This window comes from Garra rufa, chromosome 22 (assembly GCF_049309525.1).
Source record: "Garra rufa chromosome 22, GarRuf1.0, whole genome shotgun sequence".
Taxonomy (NCBI): domain Eukaryota; kingdom Metazoa; phylum Chordata; class Actinopteri; order Cypriniformes; family Cyprinidae; genus Garra; species Garra rufa.
Genome location: NC_133382.1, coordinates 5,256,564 through 5,277,794, shown reverse-complemented (window position 1 = coordinate 5,277,794; position 21,231 = coordinate 5,256,564). Strand labels below are relative to the sequence as shown.

General features: G+C 33.9%; 1 protein-coding gene across 1 annotated transcript in view; it reads left to right on the top strand.

The window, feature by feature from the left end:
• The window catches only part of gas7b (growth arrest-specific 7b), a 68,306-nt gene that overhangs the window by 2,635 nt on the left and 44,440 nt on the right, over positions 1-21,231 (top strand). Inside the window, exon 2 of the mRNA XM_073828253.1 lies at positions 17,398-17,500. Coding sequence (XP_073684354.1) covers positions 17,398-17,500 — 103 coding nt within the window. The remainder of the gene's footprint in view (positions 1-17,397; positions 17,501-21,231) is intronic.

Here is a 21,231-nt window from a genome sequence, read left to right as displayed (position 1 = left end):
TCCACTACCGTTATATAACATATCATGCATGCTTTTAGCTAGTGTGAACGATCATGTGCAAACATCAGCCACTGGATGAATGTGTGACGGCGGATTCACATTCAGTATCACATCTTGTACAAGACAGTGAGAAAGTTCACAGCAGAATAATACATCAACCCTGCATATTGTAGTGCATTAAAAAAAATAGTATATCCACGAATGAAAATGTGCTCACCCTCAGGCCATCCAAGATGTAGATGAGTTTGTTTCTTCATCAGATTTGGAGAACTGTAGCAGTCCATCACTTGCTCACCAATGGATGTGAATGGGTGCCATCAGAATGAGAGTCCAAACAGCTGATAAAAACATCACAATAATCCACAAGTAATCCACACCACTCCAGTACATCAGTTAACATCTTGTGAAGCAAAAAGCTGTGTGTTTGTAAGAAACAAATTTATTATTTAAGATGTTTTTAATCTAAAGAACCGTTTTCGACTATAAAGAACCTTTTCTGCATTTGAAAGGCTCAATGGATGTTCAAGGTTTTTCAAGTAACCATTGATGTCAATAAAGAACCTTTATTTTTAGGAGTGTACATGGCCCTTACAATCAGTACTCAAAAAGCATAAATATAAGTGCATTTACCACATTCCGGAGTGATAAGTAAGTCTTCAGTCGCCTCACAATTAGATTCCATTATGATTCAGATGGTAATGAGTCAATTATTAATCAATTCCAGGTGTTGTCAAACAAATAATACATTACTTAACAACATGCCTATTATTCAAGTTACTCAGAAGTAGGTGTAAACACACAAATTGCAGGACAGGGTGAGGGTAGGTGTGGAAGAAATGACCAAAACAAGATGTGGACGAGTTTGTTTCTTCATCAGATTTGGAGAAATGTAGCATTCCATCACTTGCTCACCAATTGATGTGAATGGGTGCCATCAGAATGAGAGTCCGTACAGTTAATAAAAACATCACAATAATCCACAAGTAATCACACCACTCCAGTACATCAGATAACATTTTGTGAAGCTAAAAGCTGCGTGTTTGTAAGAAACAAATCCATTATTAAGATGTTTTTAACTAAAATATGAGTCCATAATCCATACTAATGCTTCCAACAGTGAACAGGTTGTCTTGTCTAAATCAGGAGGGAAATAACTGCAGATCAAGCACTGTTTACAAGCCAAAACAGTCTATAACAGCTCTAAACAAATACAGTGGTGTGAAAAAGTGTTGGCCCCCTTCCTGATTTTTTTTTTTTTTTGCATGTTTGTCACATTTTTTGTTACAGACCATCAAACAAGTAAACACAACATGCAGTTTTTGAATGATGTTTTTTTTATTATAAAGGGAAAACAAAAATCCACACCCACATGGCCCTGTGTGAAAAAGTGTTTGCCCCCTAAACTTAATAACTGGTTGGGCCACCCTTAGCAGCAACAACTGCAATCAAGCTTTGCGATAACTTGCAATGAGTCTGTTACAGCGCTGTGCAGGAATTTTGGCCCACTCATCTTGGCAGAATTGTTATAATTCAGCCATATTGGAGGGTTTTCGAGCATGAACCACCTTTTTAAGGTCCACAGCATCTCAATAGGATTCAGGTCAGGACTTTGACTAGGCCACTCCAAAGTCTTCATTTTGTTTTTCTTCAGCCATTCAGAGGTGGATTTTCTGATGTGTTTTGGATCATTGTCCTGCTGCAGAACCCAAGTTCGCTTCAGCTTGAAGTCACAAACAGATGGCCGGACATTGTCCTTCAGGATTTTTTGGTAGACAGCAGAATTCATTGTTCCATTTATCACAGCAAGTCTTCCAGGTCCAGAAGCAGCAAAACAGCCCCAGACCATCACACTACCACCACCATATTTTACTGTTGGTATGATGTTCTTTTTCTGAAATGCTGTGTTACTTTTACACCAGATGTAATGGGACACACACCTTCTAAAAAGTTCAACTTTTGTCTAGTCAGTCCACAGAGTATTTTCTCAAAAGTCTTGAGAATCATCAAGATTTTTTCTGGCAAAACTGAGACGAGCCTTTATGTTCTTTTTGCTCAGCAGCAGTTTCCATCTTTTTTGCCCAGTCTCTTTCTTATGGTGGAGTCATGAACACTGACCTTAACTGAGGCAAGAGAGGCCTGCAGTTCTTTAGATGTTGTTGTGGGGTCTTTTGTGACCTCTTAGATGAGTCGTCTCTGCGCTCTTGGGGTCATTTTGGTCGGCCGGCCACTCATAGGAAGGTTCACCACTGTTCCATGTTTTCACCATTTGTGGATAATGGCTCTCACTGTGGTTCCCAAAGCTTTAGAAATGGCTTTATAACCTTTTCCAGACTGATAGATCTCAATTACTTTCTTTCTCATTTGTTCCTGAATGAAAAACACTTTTTCACACAGGGCTATGTGGGTTTGGATTTTGTTTTCCCTTCATAAAAAAAACCTTCATTTAAAAACTGCATGTTGTGTTTACTTGTGTTATCTTTGATTAATATTTAAATTTGTTTGATGATCTGAAACATTAAAGTGTGACAAACATGCAAAAAAATAAAAAATCAGGAAGGGGGCCAACACTTTTTCACACCACTGTATGTGAGAGATAACAGGAGATTCTTTCACTGGATGAAGCAGCTTGTATTTAAGTAAAACATGTCTTGATTAATTTTTTTTTTTACAAAAGCACAGTTTTTGGCTTCACAAGATGTTAATTGATGAACTGGAGTGGTGTTGATTACTTGTGGATTATTGTGATTTTTTATCAGCTGTTTGGACTCTCATTCTGATGGCAACCATTCACTGTAGAGGATAATATAAATATATATTTGTTTCTGACACGAAGGATAAACTCCTGTAGCGCAAAATCCTGTCAGTCCAAATGTAAGAAATGAGGAAAAGAATTATCTCAATGGAGTGGCGCCAAAGAGGTCGTTACCGCAAATACAGTAGTATACAGCAATTTTTAAAAATACAGTTAGTCTCTGTATGTGGTGTTTGACATCACAGAAAATTCCCATGATGCAAAGGGAAATACAGTTATTAACTTTAAAGGGAATTTGCTGTTTTATACAGGGTGATATACAGTAAATAACTAGAAATTACAGAAATGTCTAACAGTGCTGGTAGAGCTCAGAGAGAAAGACACAAGCGAGTTGAACATGAGGTGAAACGCAGAGGGAAACTGTACAAAACAGGCCTTGTTATCAGTGCAGTCGCGGCCGGAGTCACACTGATAACTATTGTTTGCCATCTGAGTCTGTGGGAGTTTCGTGCTTCTCATCTGAGATCAACTGTGACGCTCCAAGTTTTACATCTGGAGAATCAAAATAAAGTCCAGAGAGCCGTTCAGTCGTGCAGGAACATGTTGGTTTACATGGTTTCAGTCTCTGGCTGCTCTGTTTGGGTCTGGAAGCGACGTCTCTTCAGTGTCTTAACCTCCGCTCACGGCGCTCTCGGAAATTAGTTCGCAAGCTCGTGTGAGAAATTACACTCCATATGAAGTTTTGTTTCTCTCACAGACCTCTGACCAACTGATCATGATCCTTTTTTAAGATCCTGAGATCTTTTACCTTATATACTGTACATGTAATTAAACAAGGCATTAAACAAAACATAAAATCTGCAGGCTGGTCAGGCCACAGAATCTGAGAGGTGTTAAAGTGTAAATATGATTCCAGAGTTAAAGCTAAAGTTAAAAAGTGTGAAAGTGGGATAATGGAGGAGTGAATAATAGGAAACAGACACTTCCCTTATTTGCCCTGATGGCCTAAAACTGCTGACAGCGTAAAATGCAAAATAACTGTATAAGTTTGCTTTCTAAAGCAACATTTGCACAATTTTGGAAAAAGCTTTAAACTTGTAAGAAAGAAAGAGTTTGTCTTTTAATTATACCAGTGTAGGTTTTCATCTTTATGAATATATTTTTGTATTTTTATTACTTCATTATTTCACGACTTTCAAAAAATAATATTAGTAATAATTTGTTGTTGTTATTATTATTACCGTACTATTATTATTTAATTATCACTTAATTGTCTTTTAGTAAAAATTACTACATATTTCCTAATATAAGGATAACATTTTTATTAATAAGAAGGATTAGGAGTATTAGTCAAACTATTATTCTTTAAATCTGAATTATAATTATTATATTTGTATTTTCAATAAATAATTTGTAATAATAATGCACATAAGTATTAATAATAATCATAATATAGTTAATAATAATAATACATTATAACAATAGATATTTTTTATTATAAAAATAAGATAATTTTTTAAAAAATATTTAAAAATAATTAAAAAGATTAATGGGAAAACAAGAAAGATTATGCATTTTAATTAAATTGGACTTTAAATTCACTGCTAATACTATATTTTCATTTTCAATAAATAATATAGGTAACATTTTTTAAAAATAAGGTTCCATTAGTTAATGTTAGTTAAAAGTTACTAGAATGAACAAACAATGAACAATACATTTATTACAGTATTTATTAATCTTTTTTAATGTTAGTTAATGAAAATACAGTCATTGATTGTTAGGTCATGTTAATTCACAGTGCATTAACTAATGTTAACAAACACAACTTGTGATTTTAATAATGCATTAGTACATTTTAAAAACATTAAATAAGATTATTATAAGAAGTATTGTTAACATGTTGAATAAAGTTTTAATATAAATAAATAATAAAATAAAATGAATAAATAATTATATTATAAAATAAGAATATTTGAATTTGAAGAATATATTTTATTATTATTAATAATTAATTTTACTGTTATTAATACATTTTTATTTTCAATAAATAATAGTAGTATTAAGTTAATATATTATTATTTTATTAATAATACTAACAGTAATAAAAATAAATAATAAAATAAAATTAATAAAATGAAATAATAATAAAGAATTATATTATAAAATAAGAATATTTGAATTTGAAGAATATATTTTATTATTATTAATAATTAATTTTACTGTTATTAATACATTTTTATTTTCAATAAATAATAGTAGTATTAAGTTAATATATTATTATTTTATTAATAATACTAACAGTAATATTAATTTTATTATAAAGACAAGAATATATTTTATTCACAAGAAATATTCATGAGAAAACAAGAAAGACCTTGCCTTTAAATAAATTAGGATTTTTTTAAATTATTATTTAAAATAATTTTATAGTTATTATTATATGTTTTATATTAATTTATTATATTATATTAATAATAATTAATTACTGAGTAATATTAATTAACTACATGTACTTACTATGTGGTTAGGGTTAGGATTAGGGTTTGGTTTAGTGTTACTTGCATGTAATTATGCATAATTTATTGTTATTATAATAGTAAGTACATGTAACATGTGTAACAAGGGCACCTTTAAAATAAAGTGTTACCAATTTTTTTTTATTAACATGACTGCCTTTTAATTTTTGTAAGAAGAAGAACCAAGGTCCCTTTAAGGGAAGTCCTAAATTTATTCAGCAGCATCTCAGTAACACCCATCAGACCCTAGAGTGCTCTGTGTTTATCTAGTGCTGTCACACACTCACACACATATGTTGGGTGGATCCACATGGACTGCTGAATTTCATGAGGGTCAGGAAAGCCTGACTCACGCAGAGCTTATTCATGACGGCTGGGATTCTCTGAACATGAAATCAAATATGGGAATCTGGACTGATGCAGTCACACTGACTCACAATCACGTCTGACTGCTGTCTTTCTCTAGCCTGGAAAAAATCCAGACCCTAATCTATTAAGATTAAAGGATAACTATTGCCAAAATGCAACCTGGGCTGTTTTTTTTTTTTACTGTAAACGAGACAAACTTATATCTAAAAGCATAATTACGACAAACGAGCCGTTTTTGAGATTGACCGTGACTTAGTTTTGTGGTCAGTGGCCGATGAATGGGAGTACTAGGGGCATAACTTTGAGCGCATCAAAATCGATATTTTTACAACACTAAGAAGGCTCGACACACCATGACACTTTGCTCGAAGTATCGCCTGGGTCTCTACACATGAACTCGAGCATTGAGAACATTGTTTGTGTACACAGAGTTTACTAAAAAGTAGGGTTGTCACGATACCATAAAAATGACTTACGATACTATACCAGCTGAAGTATCACGATACCAAGTAGTATCACGATACCATGCAGTATTCTGTTAATTTAAAATTCAAATCTACAAAATGAATAAAAAAATCATTAATAAAAAGATGTAAATGAAAACAGGCAAGATTTTTCTCTGAATACTTCACTAATGTGAATAAATGACTGGCTATTGTTATCCATGAAATCATGTCAACAAAAGTCATCTGAGCACTGCACAGAAGCTTCATAGAGTGACATTTAGATGTGGTATTTATGCATTTAGACTGTACTTATAATTGCATAAATAATGTTATAAGATAAATGTTTTAAATACAAAACTCTGAATATAGAAATATGTTGGAAAAGAATGGAACATGACGGGAAACTTAAAACCGCCAGCAGATGGCAGCAGTGTTCATGATTGAATCACTGCGTTGTTCAAACGATTCTTTCAAAACGGCTGAATCATTCAGGGGTGAATCAAATGACTCGTTTTTATGAATGGCTTAGTGAATCAGTGATTCGCCCAAACTAACGCGAATTCAGATTCGAACACAGAATGAAACGAAACTAAAACATCTTGCTCGTGTCTTATTGCTGAACTGTCACGGGCATTTTTGCTGCCATATCTTAAAATTTCCAAGTTATATATATATAATGATTGATAAGAACCAAGGTCAAAACCACTATGTTAATTAATGGAATTGCATTCGTGATCGCAAAGATGCTTCCAGAAACAAATTATTACACATGTTCTAAAAGTGGGCAAATGAATAAAAATACGAAAATTCTGTCTAGTAAAATATTTTGATGTTTAATAATCGATTCTTGGGCTGATATTTTTTAAATAACATTAGACAGTCGTCTGAATCAGACCCTCTCTTCTGAAACTGCAGCGTGAACAAGGACGTGCGCGTGCAGCTTCTCATTTCAAACTGAACTGAAGCATGGTGAAACACTGAATAGCATATAAAGCCTATACACTGCTTGTACTACACAAAGCACAGCAGAAAGACATTTTGGCAGTCAACTTGTAATGTTTCTGCTGGCGTGCATGAACGTTTTAAACGGTGTTCCTGCCGTGCATACAACATATCTTATGGTGCTACCGTTTGGGCGATACTACCGTTTCAAAAATGCAATGGCACCGCGGGTATTTGTAAGCTTTAGTATCGCGATACTACCGTAGTACCGGTATATCGTGCAACCCTACTAAAAAGAAAGGTTTTGAACAACTCACTTTCACTGTTTGGGTTTCCGCTCTCAGCCGTCTTGCCAGTCAAGAAGTGTCGATCTCCGAATGCGAATGAATGGACTCCATAGGACGAAATATTAGGCTTATATGAGGCTCTTTTTACAACTAGAAGTTTAATATTGTTTTTCACTTGCGGCAAAACAACAAATTAGCCGTGCATTTATATGGAAATATGCTTTAGGAGCTATCCATCCTCGCACTCGGAGATCGACACCTCTTGACTGGCAAGACGGCCGCGAGCGGAAACTCAAACAGTGTAAGTGAGTTGTTCAAAACCTTTCTTTTTAGTAAACTCTGTGTACACAAACAATGTTCTCAATGCTCGAGTTCATGTGTAGAGACCCAGGCGATACTTCGAGCAAAATTTCATGGTGTGTCGAGTCTTCTTAGTGTTGTAAAAATATCGATTTTGATGCGCTCAAAGTTATGCCCCTAGTACTCCCATTCACCGGCCATTGACCACAAAACGAAATCACGGTCAATCTCAAAAACGGCTCGTTTGTCGTAATTATGCTTTTAGATATAAGTTTGTCTCGTTTACAGTAAAAAAACCAGCCCAGGTTGCATTTTGGCAACAGTTATCCTTTAAGGGTCTGGCATCGAGCAATGAAAAGGGCCTAACTCGAGGGGCGGCACCAAGCATGCATTTGAAACTCTCACTGCATGCAATTGGATAACGCCACGACCAATCACAATAATACACGGTGATACACGCCAACTGATAGATTAAACTCTTGCTGTATCCAGTTGGCAAAACAGCAAAAACGTCCTTCTTGCAAAGGAACGATTCAAGCGGGGTTTTCTGTTCCTCTTTTATATGAAAAGCCAAGTCTAACTCGTTCATTGTAGCGGCCAAAGCCGTTTCAAACAACTGGTGTTCATCTCTAGCCATCTTTCAATGTTTACTAAATGATTCGGACGTCGCAGCGCTGTCGTCATCAGCTTAGCTCGCCTCTGGCCCGCCTACATCAGATACACCGATTTGATTGGTTCCCAGAACTGCTAACGTAATGCAGTAACGTGCATCATTGCTCAATACCAGAGTGTCTTGCAGAGACAATTCAAATTGTGCTCTCACGAGACCTCTGGATTTCCAGGGAAGTCTTTCTCAACATCACTGAAAATATATTAGTATTCAGCAATACAGTTATGAAACTCGATACATTTTTTTGTCAAACCTTAGGTTGGCTTGAGAAAACCTAGCCTGAAAGTTTAAAGCAGCTGTAAAAGTTTGAATTTTTCAACTGTATATAGATAGATTAGATACTTAGCATGTTGCTACATGTAGGTAGCATGTTTTTAACATGTTTAACATGTTACTAGCATGATTAACATGTCACTAACATGTTGTTAGTATGTTTCTAACATGATTAGCAAGTTACTAGCATGATTAGCATGTAGGTAGCATGTGATTAGCATGTTACTACCAACTTACTAAGCATGATTAGCATGTTGTTAATATGTGTCTAGCATGATTAGCATGTTATTAACATGTAGGTAGCATGTTTATATTATGATAAGCAAAGCAAGATAATAACATGTTGCTAGCTTGTTTCTAGCATGATTATCGTGTTATTAGCATGTTACTACCAACTTACTAACATGTTTTTAACATGATTAGCATTTTACTAGCATGTTGTTAACATGTTTCTAGTATGATTAACATGGTACTAACTAGGGTTGTGACGATGAGGAAATTTCCCCACCGGTTAATCGGCATGTGACAACACCGGTAATACCGGTATCACCGTGGGGGTGGGGATTTGCTCTTTTTTCTGCTTTTAAATAGCTTATAAATGCGTGCGTATTATACTTTCACTTTCAGTTTTGCGGGAATTGGCAATTCGGCGTCAATTATTTTAATGGACGACAACGAAACTACAAAAAAAAAAAAAAACTTTGAACTCAAAATATTGCCAAACAGGTGCTTTTGGACACTAAATCGTCCGCCATTCTCTTTCTGTAAATTCGACTCCTCGCACAGATAATTAACACGGCCAATTCACCATCAGCAATCACACTCCGTATCCAAGCACTACAAGAGAATCCCTTTAAATAGCCAAGCAGTCTTACCTTCATCATCTCTTGTTTTCAGCATCCCTCTCCCTGGGCAGGGGGAGTGCCCCGTGCTCGGCCAAACATGCTTAACTTTTACGCTGTTTATTATATGTAAGCGCGAACTCCTCACGTGATAAATGAAATATGACGCATTGTAGCTATGTTCAGTTTTTAATTATATTGCATGCTCTCGTCTTAAGTAAATTATTTAGAATAATATTTTCCATTCAATTCAAATAAATGTTTAATAAAAAAACGAATACATAAATAAAAAGGTGGAGACGGTGTCACGGTGGAAAAGTGATGTCACCGGTGTTGCGTCTTAAAACCGGTAACACCGTCAACACCGTCTATCGTGGCAAGCCTAGTACTAACATGGAATTAGCACAATGAGAATGTTACTTGCAAGTTACTATTGTGCTTCTAGCATGATTAGCATGTTATTAGCATGTTGTTAATATGTGTCTAGCATTTTATAAGCTTGTAGGTAACATGTTTCTAGTATGATTAGCAAGATAATAACATGTTGCTAGCTTGTTTCTAACATGATTATCATTTTATTATCATGCTTAGCATTGTACTACTAACTTACTAACATGATTATCATGTTACTAGCATGTTGTTAACATGTTTCTAGCATGATTAGCATGGTACTAGCATTGGTATTAGCACAATTAGCATGTTTCTAGCAAGTTACTAGTGTGCTTCTAGCAAGATTAACATGTTACTAGCATGATTAGCATGTTATTAGCATGTTGTTAACATGTGTATAGCATAATGAGCAAGTCACTAGCATGTTTCTAGCATGATTAGCATGTTACTAGCATGTGTCTAGCATGACTCGCAAGTTGCTTGCATGATTAGGGAGTTGCTGACATGTTTCTAACATGATTAGCAAGTTGCTAACATGTTTCTAGCATGATTAACAAGTTGTTAACATGTCTCTAGCATGATTAGCAAGTTGCTAGCATTTCCTTAGCATGATTAACAAGTTTCTATCATGATTAACAAGTTGTTAGAATGCTTCTAGCATGATTAGCAAGTTGCTAGCATGTTGTTAGCATTACTGACAAGTTACTAACATGTGTCTAGCATGATTGTAGTTGCTAGGCTTGGCTAGATAGATAAATAGAAATATTAGAAAGGACGCTTGAATTGATTAGAAATAGTACAGAGAAGGGAAGCTTCATTTAGTCTCAAGGGATTCTGGGAGTTTAAATTTGAATTTTGACAGTTGGGTTTTGAAGAGTGTTGGCTCATTTGAGCATTCTGTCAATGTAAGTCTATAGGATTTTTATGATTTTTAATCTTCAGTTTTATGAAAACTATAAGTCGGATCAGTCTCAAGTCAAGTCAACCTAATAATCATTAATAATGCTACCGTATAAGTTCCTGTATAAATGAGTATGGACTGTAGCCCGTCATTATAATACAGATCTGATAATTGACACATATATACAGTATGAGCAGACTAACGCATCTGTTTAAGAAAGAATGACCCAATGAAGGTCATGACAGCTCAAATCCTCAAGATTCAGTACTCAAAGCATTCTTTCCTGAAGCGTTTGACGGATCATTCCTGATTTTCCGAGCAGGACGCCAGAGTCTGAATGAGGCTTGAAGAAGCGTGGCTGTGGGAACCGTGTGTCTCCTCAAACAGACACAAAAACAGCACAGCATGACTTCTGCATACACTTACAGAGAGGCCTCTGGTATCTCAACACTCTCATATTCCACAGCGATTGAAGGCATGTTTGTTGAGAGCATATTCACCGTTATTGATCCTGATGATCAATGACCGACCGTCGACTGATGATCATTGTTGATGAGGTTCTGGAGTCGCAGACCATGTCTGTTTGTGTCCACGGGCTCATTTGGCATCTGATGATAGATGTCCTCAGGGTTTAGAAGGTCAACCATCTGAAACATGCATTATTTAATCATACATATGTCAAGACAAGCTGGCACATCAAGCCGGTTTGCCTAAAAATGTCGATTAAAACTGGGAAAAATCCCATAGACTTACATTGACAGATTGTTCAAATGAGCCAACACTATTCAAACTCCAACTGTCAAAACTACCAGAATCCATTGAGACTCAATCAAACTTCCCTTCTATGTACTATTTCTAATCTATTTAAACTCTATCTATCTATCTATCTATCTATCTATCTATCTATCTATCTATCTATCTATCTATCTATCTATCTATCTATCTATCTATCTATCTATCTATCTATCTATCCATCTATCTATCTAACCAAGCCTAGCAACTAGAATCATGTTTACATGCTAATGATGCTAGAAACATGCTAGTAACTTGCTAATCATGCTAACAACAGGCTTGTAATGCTAACATCATGCTAGCGCCATTCCAATCATGCTAGCAATGTAACGTTAGTAACATGCTAATCATGTTATAAACACGCTAGAAAAGCTAATCATGCTAGTAGCATGCTAATAACTTGCTAGTCATACTAGAAACATGCTAATCATGCTAGAAACAGACTAACAACATGCTAATCAGGCTAGAAACATGTTAACAACATGCTAATTATGTTAGAAACATGATTAACACCTTGCTAATCATGCTAGAAACATGCTAACAACATGCTAATCATGCTAACAACATGCTAATCATGCTAGCAACATCCTAATCATGCTAACAACATGCTAGTAACTTGTAATCATGCTAGCTACATGCTAGTAGCACGCTAATCATGTCAAAAACATGCTAACAACATGCTAATCATGCTACCAACATCTTAATCATGCTAATAACTTGTAATCATGCTAGCTGCATGCTAGTAACATGCTAATCATGTTAGAAACATGAGAACACCTTGCTTATCATGTTAGAAACATGCTAACAATGTTAATCATGTTAGCAACATGCTAGTTACTTGTAATCATGCTAGCTACATGCTAGTAACATGCTAGAAACATGAGAAAACCTTGCTAATCATGTTAGAAACATGCTAGCAACATGCTAGTAACTTGTAATCATGCTAGCTACATGCTAGTAGCACGTTAATCATGTTAAAAACATGCTAACAACATGCTAATCATGCTAGCAACATCCTAATCATGCTAGTAACTTTTCGAACTTCTTGATCAGGCTTTCTTAAGCCAACTTAAAGTTTGTCTTGATGGGTCTTCTGGGTCTTGAACGTGTCAGTTGCGTTGCTGTCTATGCAGGGTCTGAAAGCTTTTCAATTTCATCAAAAATATCTTCATTTGTGTTCCGAAGATGAATAAAGGTCTTACGGATTTGAAAAGGCATGAGGATGAGTAATTAATGACATAATTTTCATTTCTGGGTGAACTATACCTTTAAAAACAGTAAAATTATAGACATATTTAAAAAAAAAAAAACATTTAAAAAAAAATAGAAATGAGAAACAACTGACTTGTCTCTAACATCATATGCTGCAATGATGCACTCATAATGCATTCATTCAAATATGTAGGCTATCCATTTCGACTAAAACCATAATGAATCTGATTCAACTTCTATTTAATGAGTGGATGTCATAAAATGTAAAGTTTAGAATTTTTTAAAATTATATTTCTGCATTTACCCATTTATTTTTTTTATTAATTTAAAAATGAGAAATTCTTAAAAATAAAAATGAAAAAAATCTATATTTTTTCAAAATTGATGAGACAATTTATTTACTGTAGATACAGTTGAATTTGACATGAGGGTAAGTAATTAATGACATTAAATGTTATTTTTTTAGGTGAACTATTACTTTAAAAATAGTAAAATTATAGATATATTTTAAAAAATAGACATTTAAAAAATAATAGAAATGAGAAACAAGTGACTAACATCATATGCTGCAATCATCCTATACTCATAATGCATTCAAAATATGTATGCTATCCATTTTGACTAAAACCATATTAAATCTGATCAGCAACTTCTCATTAATGAGTGGATGTGAAAAAAATGTAAAGTTTCAAATGTTAAAATGTTTTTACTGCATTTACCTATTTCTATTAATTAAAAAATTAGAAATTCTTTCAAATAAAAAAAATATTTTTTTTTTGCAATATTTATGAGAAATTTTATTTTGATACAATTGAATTTGACATGAGGGTGAGTAATTAATGACATAAAATTTTCATTTTTGGGTGAACTATCACTTAAAAACAGTAAAAATAGTAAAGACATTTTAAAAAATAGACATTTAAAAAAAGAATAGAAATGACAAAAAAACAAAAAAAAAACAAAAAGCAAAGTTTAACTAAAATAAAAATTAAAATTAAAAAAAATTTTTAAATTTTTTTTTAAAAGAAGCTGAAATGTTCAAACTTTAAAGTTGTAATCCTATGTTAATGATACTATCAAAGCAGTGTTTCTAAAGGCCACTTCATTGCGGTCATATTTGTCTGTAACATACAGTCTGACAGACATATAAAACTCAACAGAACCTCAGAAAATGAGCAGTTACTCGTCTGCTTTACAGGAAGCAAACACTTAATTTAATTTATTAAGTGCAGCTGCAACCCACAAGCAGCAATAATCACATATAACAAAGATCCATCAAACTATGTGTGAACTACGTGTTCGTTCGTTCCCAGGTTCAGTTCATATCTCTGACCTCAGTCTTTTCAGTCATGATTTCAGTGATACTTTTCCCATTCCTGAGTGAGTAAACGTCTCTCTAACCACAAGAGACTTTTTCTCACCAGTGCTTGAAAGGCAAAGATGTTTCTCAAAAAATATGAATTACTCCACAATCCACTTACTTGCTGTTTCCTTTAATCCTATTATCATACGTATTACTTAATCTGACAAAATAGGTACTCTAGTACAGATTTTTCACCTTTTAATTAATAAAATGTTTAATCAGTTCTCAAAAATACATTTAGAAATGGTTGGACTATATTTACTCACAGTTCAGTACAGTAATTTTGTCCTGTGTATTATGTACATGGTGAGTGAAAAAGTTATTAAAGGGACAGTTCACCATCAAATCAACCTCTTGTCATCATTTACTCTGCACTCGTATGATTTTTTTTACTTCTGTGGAACACAAATGTATGATTATTCTGATAAGACCGGAAAAGAAAACCGTTGTGTTCTGAGGAGGACAGAAACACTGCAAAAAATGCTTTTCTTGTCTTGTTTCCAGCCAAAATATCTAAAAATTCTTAAATCAAGAAGGATTTTCTAGACAAGTAAAAATTATTTTCTTGTTTTCAGAAAAAAACAAGTCAAAATTAAGTGTTTTTGCTTGAAACAAGCAAAATAATCTGCCATTGGAGTAAGAAAAATAATCTTGTTTTCTGTTTGAAATGAGATTTTTTTTGCTTTTTCTAGAAAATCCTTCTAGAAAAACTAAAAAATCTAAGTAAGAAAAGCATTTTTTGCAGTGAGGTGTTGATGAAGTGAATGATTTGGCTGACATGTCTCTTTAAATGGGACTTCGAATGTCCATTTTCCACAAGGCATGATTCTTTAGGGTCTTTATGAAATGTCTGCATTACATACCTTTGTTAAAATTCTTTAATAGTCGTGTAAAACAAAACCCTATTTAGCTTGTCAAAAACAGCTCTGTTTACAGCGAGCCATTTTGGTGCATGTCTCTTTAAATGCTAATGAACTACTGCTGACCCCACCCCTCTCTTCTGTCAGCGTCGTGGGTGGGGCCTGAGAAAATCAAAACATTGATAATTGAGACTGTTAAGCTTTTTAGGGGTAAAAAAAATAAGTGAATGGATTTGTATCATTGTAGGTTGTTTGTGACACATCTATAGGGAAAAACACCATGTAAAAGTGAATTTTGCATTCAACGTCCCCTTTAAGATGTCGAAGCCGGCTTTGGGACGGTCTGCTGCTACATACCATGTTTGATTTAGCATCATGAGATGGAGAGCACGTTGACATCTGGCACTGAATCCTTCCCACACATTTGCAGAATTCTCAACTGGATGAAATTACGAGTGGGAAAACCTCAATGATCTAAACGCTGGAGAAACACTGCCAGCGGCTCCAACACAGCAGAGATTCAGATCCTACAGACACACAACAGCCAACAACACACCCTGTATCACTCATGCTCGGAGTGACAGAAGCACAAAAACAACTGACTTGTCTCCAACATCATATGCTGCAATCAAATTCATACAATTTTCATCCTACACTCATAATGCGTTCAAAACATGTATGCTATCCATTTCAACTAAAACCTAAAAGTTTGGAATGTTAAAATGTTATTAATGCATTTACCCATTTTTTATTAATTAAAAAATGAGAAATTCTTTAAAATAAAAAAAATATATATTTTTTCAAAATTGACGAGAAATTTTATTTAGATACAGTTGAAGTCAAATGTTTACACACACCTAGCAGAATCTGCAAAATGTTAATTATTTGACCAAAATAAGAGGGATCATAAAAAATGCATGTTATTTTTTTAAGTAGTACCGACCTGAATAAGATATTTCACATAAAAGATGTTTACATATAGTCCACAAGAGAAAATAATAGTTGAATTTATAAAAATGTCCCTGTTCAAAAGTTTACATATGCTTGATTCTTAATACTGTGTTGTTACCTGAATGATCCACAGCTGTGTTTTTTTTTATTTTTTATTTTTTTTATTATATTTAGTTATTATATTTAGCTCCTTGTTTGTCCTGAACAGTTAAACTGCTTGCTGTTTGTCTGAAAAATCTTTCAGGTCCCACAAATTCTTTGTTTTTTTGAATTTTTGTGTATTTGAACCCTTTCCAACAATGACTGTATGGTTTTGAGATCCATCTTTTCACACTGAGGACAACTGAGGGACCCATATGCAACTATTACAGAAGGTTCAAACACTCAATACTAATGAGCTTCGTTTTAAACTAATTCACTGCATCCTAAGTGGCTTTTATGTTGGCTCTCATGTTTCATGATGTTTACTTTTACATCCAACTACAAAACACCTCCATTGGTTTTAAAACATTGTTGTCAGCTGCTTGAGTACAGTGACCTGGATTTAATAATATTTTATTTTGAAATTATTATATTAATTATTATAAAAATTAATACAATTATATGGTTATTAACAATAGGCGATGCTGTCTATGCAAATGCTGTCTATGTAGACAGCATTCAAAAGAAGTTTATCAACATTTATTACCATTGTTAACTCCAATGGAATGAATGGAATTTAATTCTATTTCCCTTTAAATTATTCAACTCATTAATTGCTCAAAACAGTCCAAATGTTTAAAACCTACATATTTATTTCTATTAAACCAACATAAATAAGATTTCAAACAAAATAAATTAATTTTACTTGCATAAACTTTCACTTTCAGATGAAAAAGAGATATATTTTTCATGTTTATAGACATACATATTCATGTCAGTCCCAAAAATGAGTACGACATGCGGAAAAGACTAAATACATTTAAGTTTCTGACACTAATATAACTTCATAGACAAAAAAGTATTTTTGATACTAATGATACTCCATACATACCTGAGTCAAAATGACCTGGACAAAAAATGCGTAACATGTTAATTTCATTAATGGTTATATCTCTTAAAAAATTAGTTGTAAAAATCTTCAATTAAAATAAATAAATACATTAATAAATAAAAAGTGTATTTTGAGGGTCTTAAAGAATTTGCAAAGTTCAATTCCCTTACTTAAAAACAATGCATTTTTTAGAAATAATGTCATTGCCATGACATAAAGAACCATTTCTGTGTAACATTTTCATATTTAAAGAGTCTTTTCTTCACTATAAAGAACCCTTAGTGGTTCCATGGATGGTAAAGGTTCTTCACAGATTCCAATAAAAAACCTTGATTTTTAAGTGTAGCTGTCCGAAGTCTTTTTGGGGTCACTTATCAGTGCTTATGAAAGTGTGTCAGTGGAAGCAGGCCGACTGTGTATTTTAGCACCGAACATGTTTTTCCCAGTGAAGCCTCTTCTAAAGTACTGACATCATTTATTCCCTTTGTGTTGCAGAAACTGTCCTCGATGTCTCCTCTGGACGAACCACTGCCCAAAGACTGGAAGTGCTACATGTCACCGCAGGGACGCAGATACTACGTCAACACCGTCAGCAACGGTAAGAACCACCAACCACAACATAAACAAGACGACAACACTGCTAAATCAGACCTGCACAAACTTTTTAACACAGAGGGCAAAAATACAACCTGATTGAGGACTGGGGTAGTAAATGTTGTATTATATAAAACTATGTTATATACATTTATTAACATATTTTTTTTTATTTGAGCTTATATGTTTTTAAATAATCATTTTTTTATTTTACATTTCAATGCAAAAATAAAACAAAAATATATACAGGTGCATCTCAATAAATTAGAATGTCATGGAAAAGTTCATTTATTTCAGTAATTCAACTCAAATTGTGAAACTCGTGTTTTAAATAAATTCAGTGCACACAGACTGAAGTCTTTGGTTCTTTTGTGAGGATTTGGCTCACATTTAACAAAAACCCAACAATTCACTATCTCAACAAATTAGAATATGGTGACATGCCAATCAGCTAATCAACTCAGAACACCTGCAAATGTTTCCTGAGCCTTCAAAATGGTCTCTCAGTTTGGTTCACTAGGCTACACAATCATGGGGAAGACTGCTGATCTGACAGTTGTCCAGAAGACAATCATTGCCACCCTTCATAAAGAGGGTAAGCCACAAACATTCATTGCCAAAGAAGCTGGCTGTTCACAGAGTGCTGCATCCAAGCATGTTAACAGAAAGTTGAGTGGAAGTAAAAAGTGTGGAAGAAAAAGATGCCCAACCAACTGAGAGAACCACAGCCTTGAGAGGCTTCTCAAGCATAATCCATTAAAGAATTTGGGTGAACTTCACAAGGAATGGACTGAGACTGGAGTCAAGGCATCAAGAGCCACCACACACAGACGTGACAAGGAATTTGGCTACAGTTGTCGTATTCCTCTTGTTAAGACACTCCTGAACCACAGACAATGTCAGAGGCGTCTTACCTGGGCTAAGGAAAAGAAGAAATGGACTGTTGCCCAGTGGTCCAAAGTCCTCTTTTCAGGTCCTAGAGTCCGGAGGAAGGGTGGAGAAACTCATAGCCCAAGTTGCTTGAAGTCCAGTGTTAAGTTTCCGCAGTCTGTGATAATTTGGGGTGCTATGTCTTCTGCTGGTGTTGATCCACTGTGTTTTTGAAAACCAAAGTCACTGCACCCGTTTACCAAGAAATTTTAGAGCACTTCATGCTTCTTTCTGCTGACCAGCTTTTTAAAGACGCTGGTTTTATTTTCCAGCAGGATTTGGCACCTCCCCACACTGCCAGAAATGACCATGGTGTTGGTGTGCTTGACTGGCCAGCAAACTCACCAAACCTAAACCCCATAGAGAATCTATGGGATATTGTCAAGAGGCAAATGAGAAACAAGAGACCAAAAAATGCAGATGAGTTGAAGGCCAATGTCAAAGAAACCTGGGCTTCCATACCACCTCAGCAGTGTCACAGACAGATCACCTCCATGCCACGCAGAATTGAGGCAGTAATTAAAGCAAAAGGAGCCCCTACCAAGTATTGAGTACATATACAGTAAATGAACATACTTTCCAGAAGGCCAACAATTCACTAAAAATGTTTTTTTATTGGTCTTATGAAGTATTCTAATTCGTTGAGATAGTGAATTGGTGGGTTTTTGTTAAATGGGAGCCAAACCATTACAATTAAAACCAAAGACTTAAACTACTTCAGTCTGTCTGCATTAAATTTATTTAATACACAAGTTGTACAATTTGACCTGAGTTGCTGAAATAAATGAACTTTTCCACAACATTCTAATTTATTGAGATGCACCTGTATATATATTTTTTGCATTTTTTTCCCACTCGTTTTGCCATGGCCAATGGCCAAATCAAAGGTGACCTACAGTCGTGCAGCATTTTCTCTTTGCTTGCAGATGATGTTTGTTGTCATGTGCAAGACTCTGAGACACACTTAACAATAGCTGTGAATGTCTGCAGACAGTCGAGCAAGTCTGGTACAGGCCGGTCTGATCGGATCAGAGGATCGGTACTGATATCTCCACTTCTCATTGTGTCCAAACAATCAGCATTGTCCCGATCAGAGCCATCAGTCAGCAAACAATGCCATGTTTACAGCCACACTGCATTCTGTGAAGAAACGCGTTCAAAAATCACACCTCCGTTACCTGCTATTAGATCTCTGGGCAATTTTCTCACATTTTAAATGCGACTATGAAGTTTTCATGCCCACGATCTGCAAAATTCACACCAGCATTCATACAAATGTGTTGCTAAAACAAGCACTTCTGCTGCTTGAATTTAACAGCTTACATTTGTCTCAGCACATTTATACACTGTTTTCAAGAAGTCTCAGCACGTTCTAACACTGTTTTACACTGTTTTTACTTTGTATGTCTTAATTATTGCCAAAAAAGGTTTTAACATTTTTTAGAAATGAAAAAGTTTAAAAAAATGCTTGCTATAGAAGTATACAGTATGTTTTAATTGGATATATTTTTGAATAAATAATAATGTAGGGGAAAAACATCAATGTCATTGACATATTTCTTAAACATAAATTATATATTTTTTAAAGTAAAGTTTTAATTTTATTCGATAGTGGAAACAAAACAAAAAAAACACTGCTAGATGTAACCTTGGAATTTCAAAACACTTTGTGAGATATAAATGTAGAATTGTGATTAAAAAATATGAATTGCAAGATGTAAACTAAGATTTGTGAGACAAACTTGCAATTGCGAAAAAATTAAGTATGAATTGTAATATAAAAAAAAACTGAATTATCTTATTCTTTTTAAAAACAATTAAGGGAAATAAACTCAAAACTGTGAGCCATAAAACCAACTTTTTAAATTATTAAAAAAATGTAAATGTAAAATTATTTTTCACAGTATTTTTTTTTCCTTTACAAATATCATGAATTATTAATTTACAAAAATCATGATTATGTCAGGACTTGTCAGAAGGAGTGTCCAAACGTTTGGTCTGTACTGTAGATATGAATTCAACTGAAAAAACTTGTGAAAAAATATCTTTCAGGTGGTCAAATAGCAAATAGTGGAGCTCTGCAGCCACCTACTGGTAAAAGTTTTTTTTTTTACTTTTAAAACTGGATTTTCCAAAAGATGGGCAAAATCTTACACTAAACCATGTGAAATTATCCATGCTATCCCATGAATTAAAGTTAGAAATGTGGGTCTTTTATAAAGTGAATTTTACATAAAAAAGCAGTTTTTGTATAAAAACCCATTTAAAAAATATTTATTTATTAATTTATATATATTTAAAAAATATCACTAACCCACTGAAAACTGCACAAAAGTAGAGTAAAAACTTTAATAAACAGAAAAAATATACAATACAGACCAAAAGTTTGAACACACCTTCTCATTCAAATGTGTCCAAACGTTTGGTCTGTACTGTATATCAAAATAAATTATATTAAAAATGCTTATTATAGAAGTCAGTGTACAGTATGTAAACTGTAAACTTAGAATTACAAAAAAGTCAGAATTGTGAGAGGTCTCAGCACATTTTTACACTGTTTTACAGTTTAAATCTTAATTATTACCCCTAAAAGGATTTTAAAGTATTTTTCACAGTATTTTTTAACAAATATCATGAATTAATAATTTATAAATATCATGATTTTATCATGACTTTATGCTTCCCAAATATATATATAAAAAAACGTATATTGCAATTACTTATCACAGAAGTGTACAATATGTTTTAATTGGAATTTAATATTTTTTAAATAATAATGTAGGGGGGAAATCAATGTCATTGAGA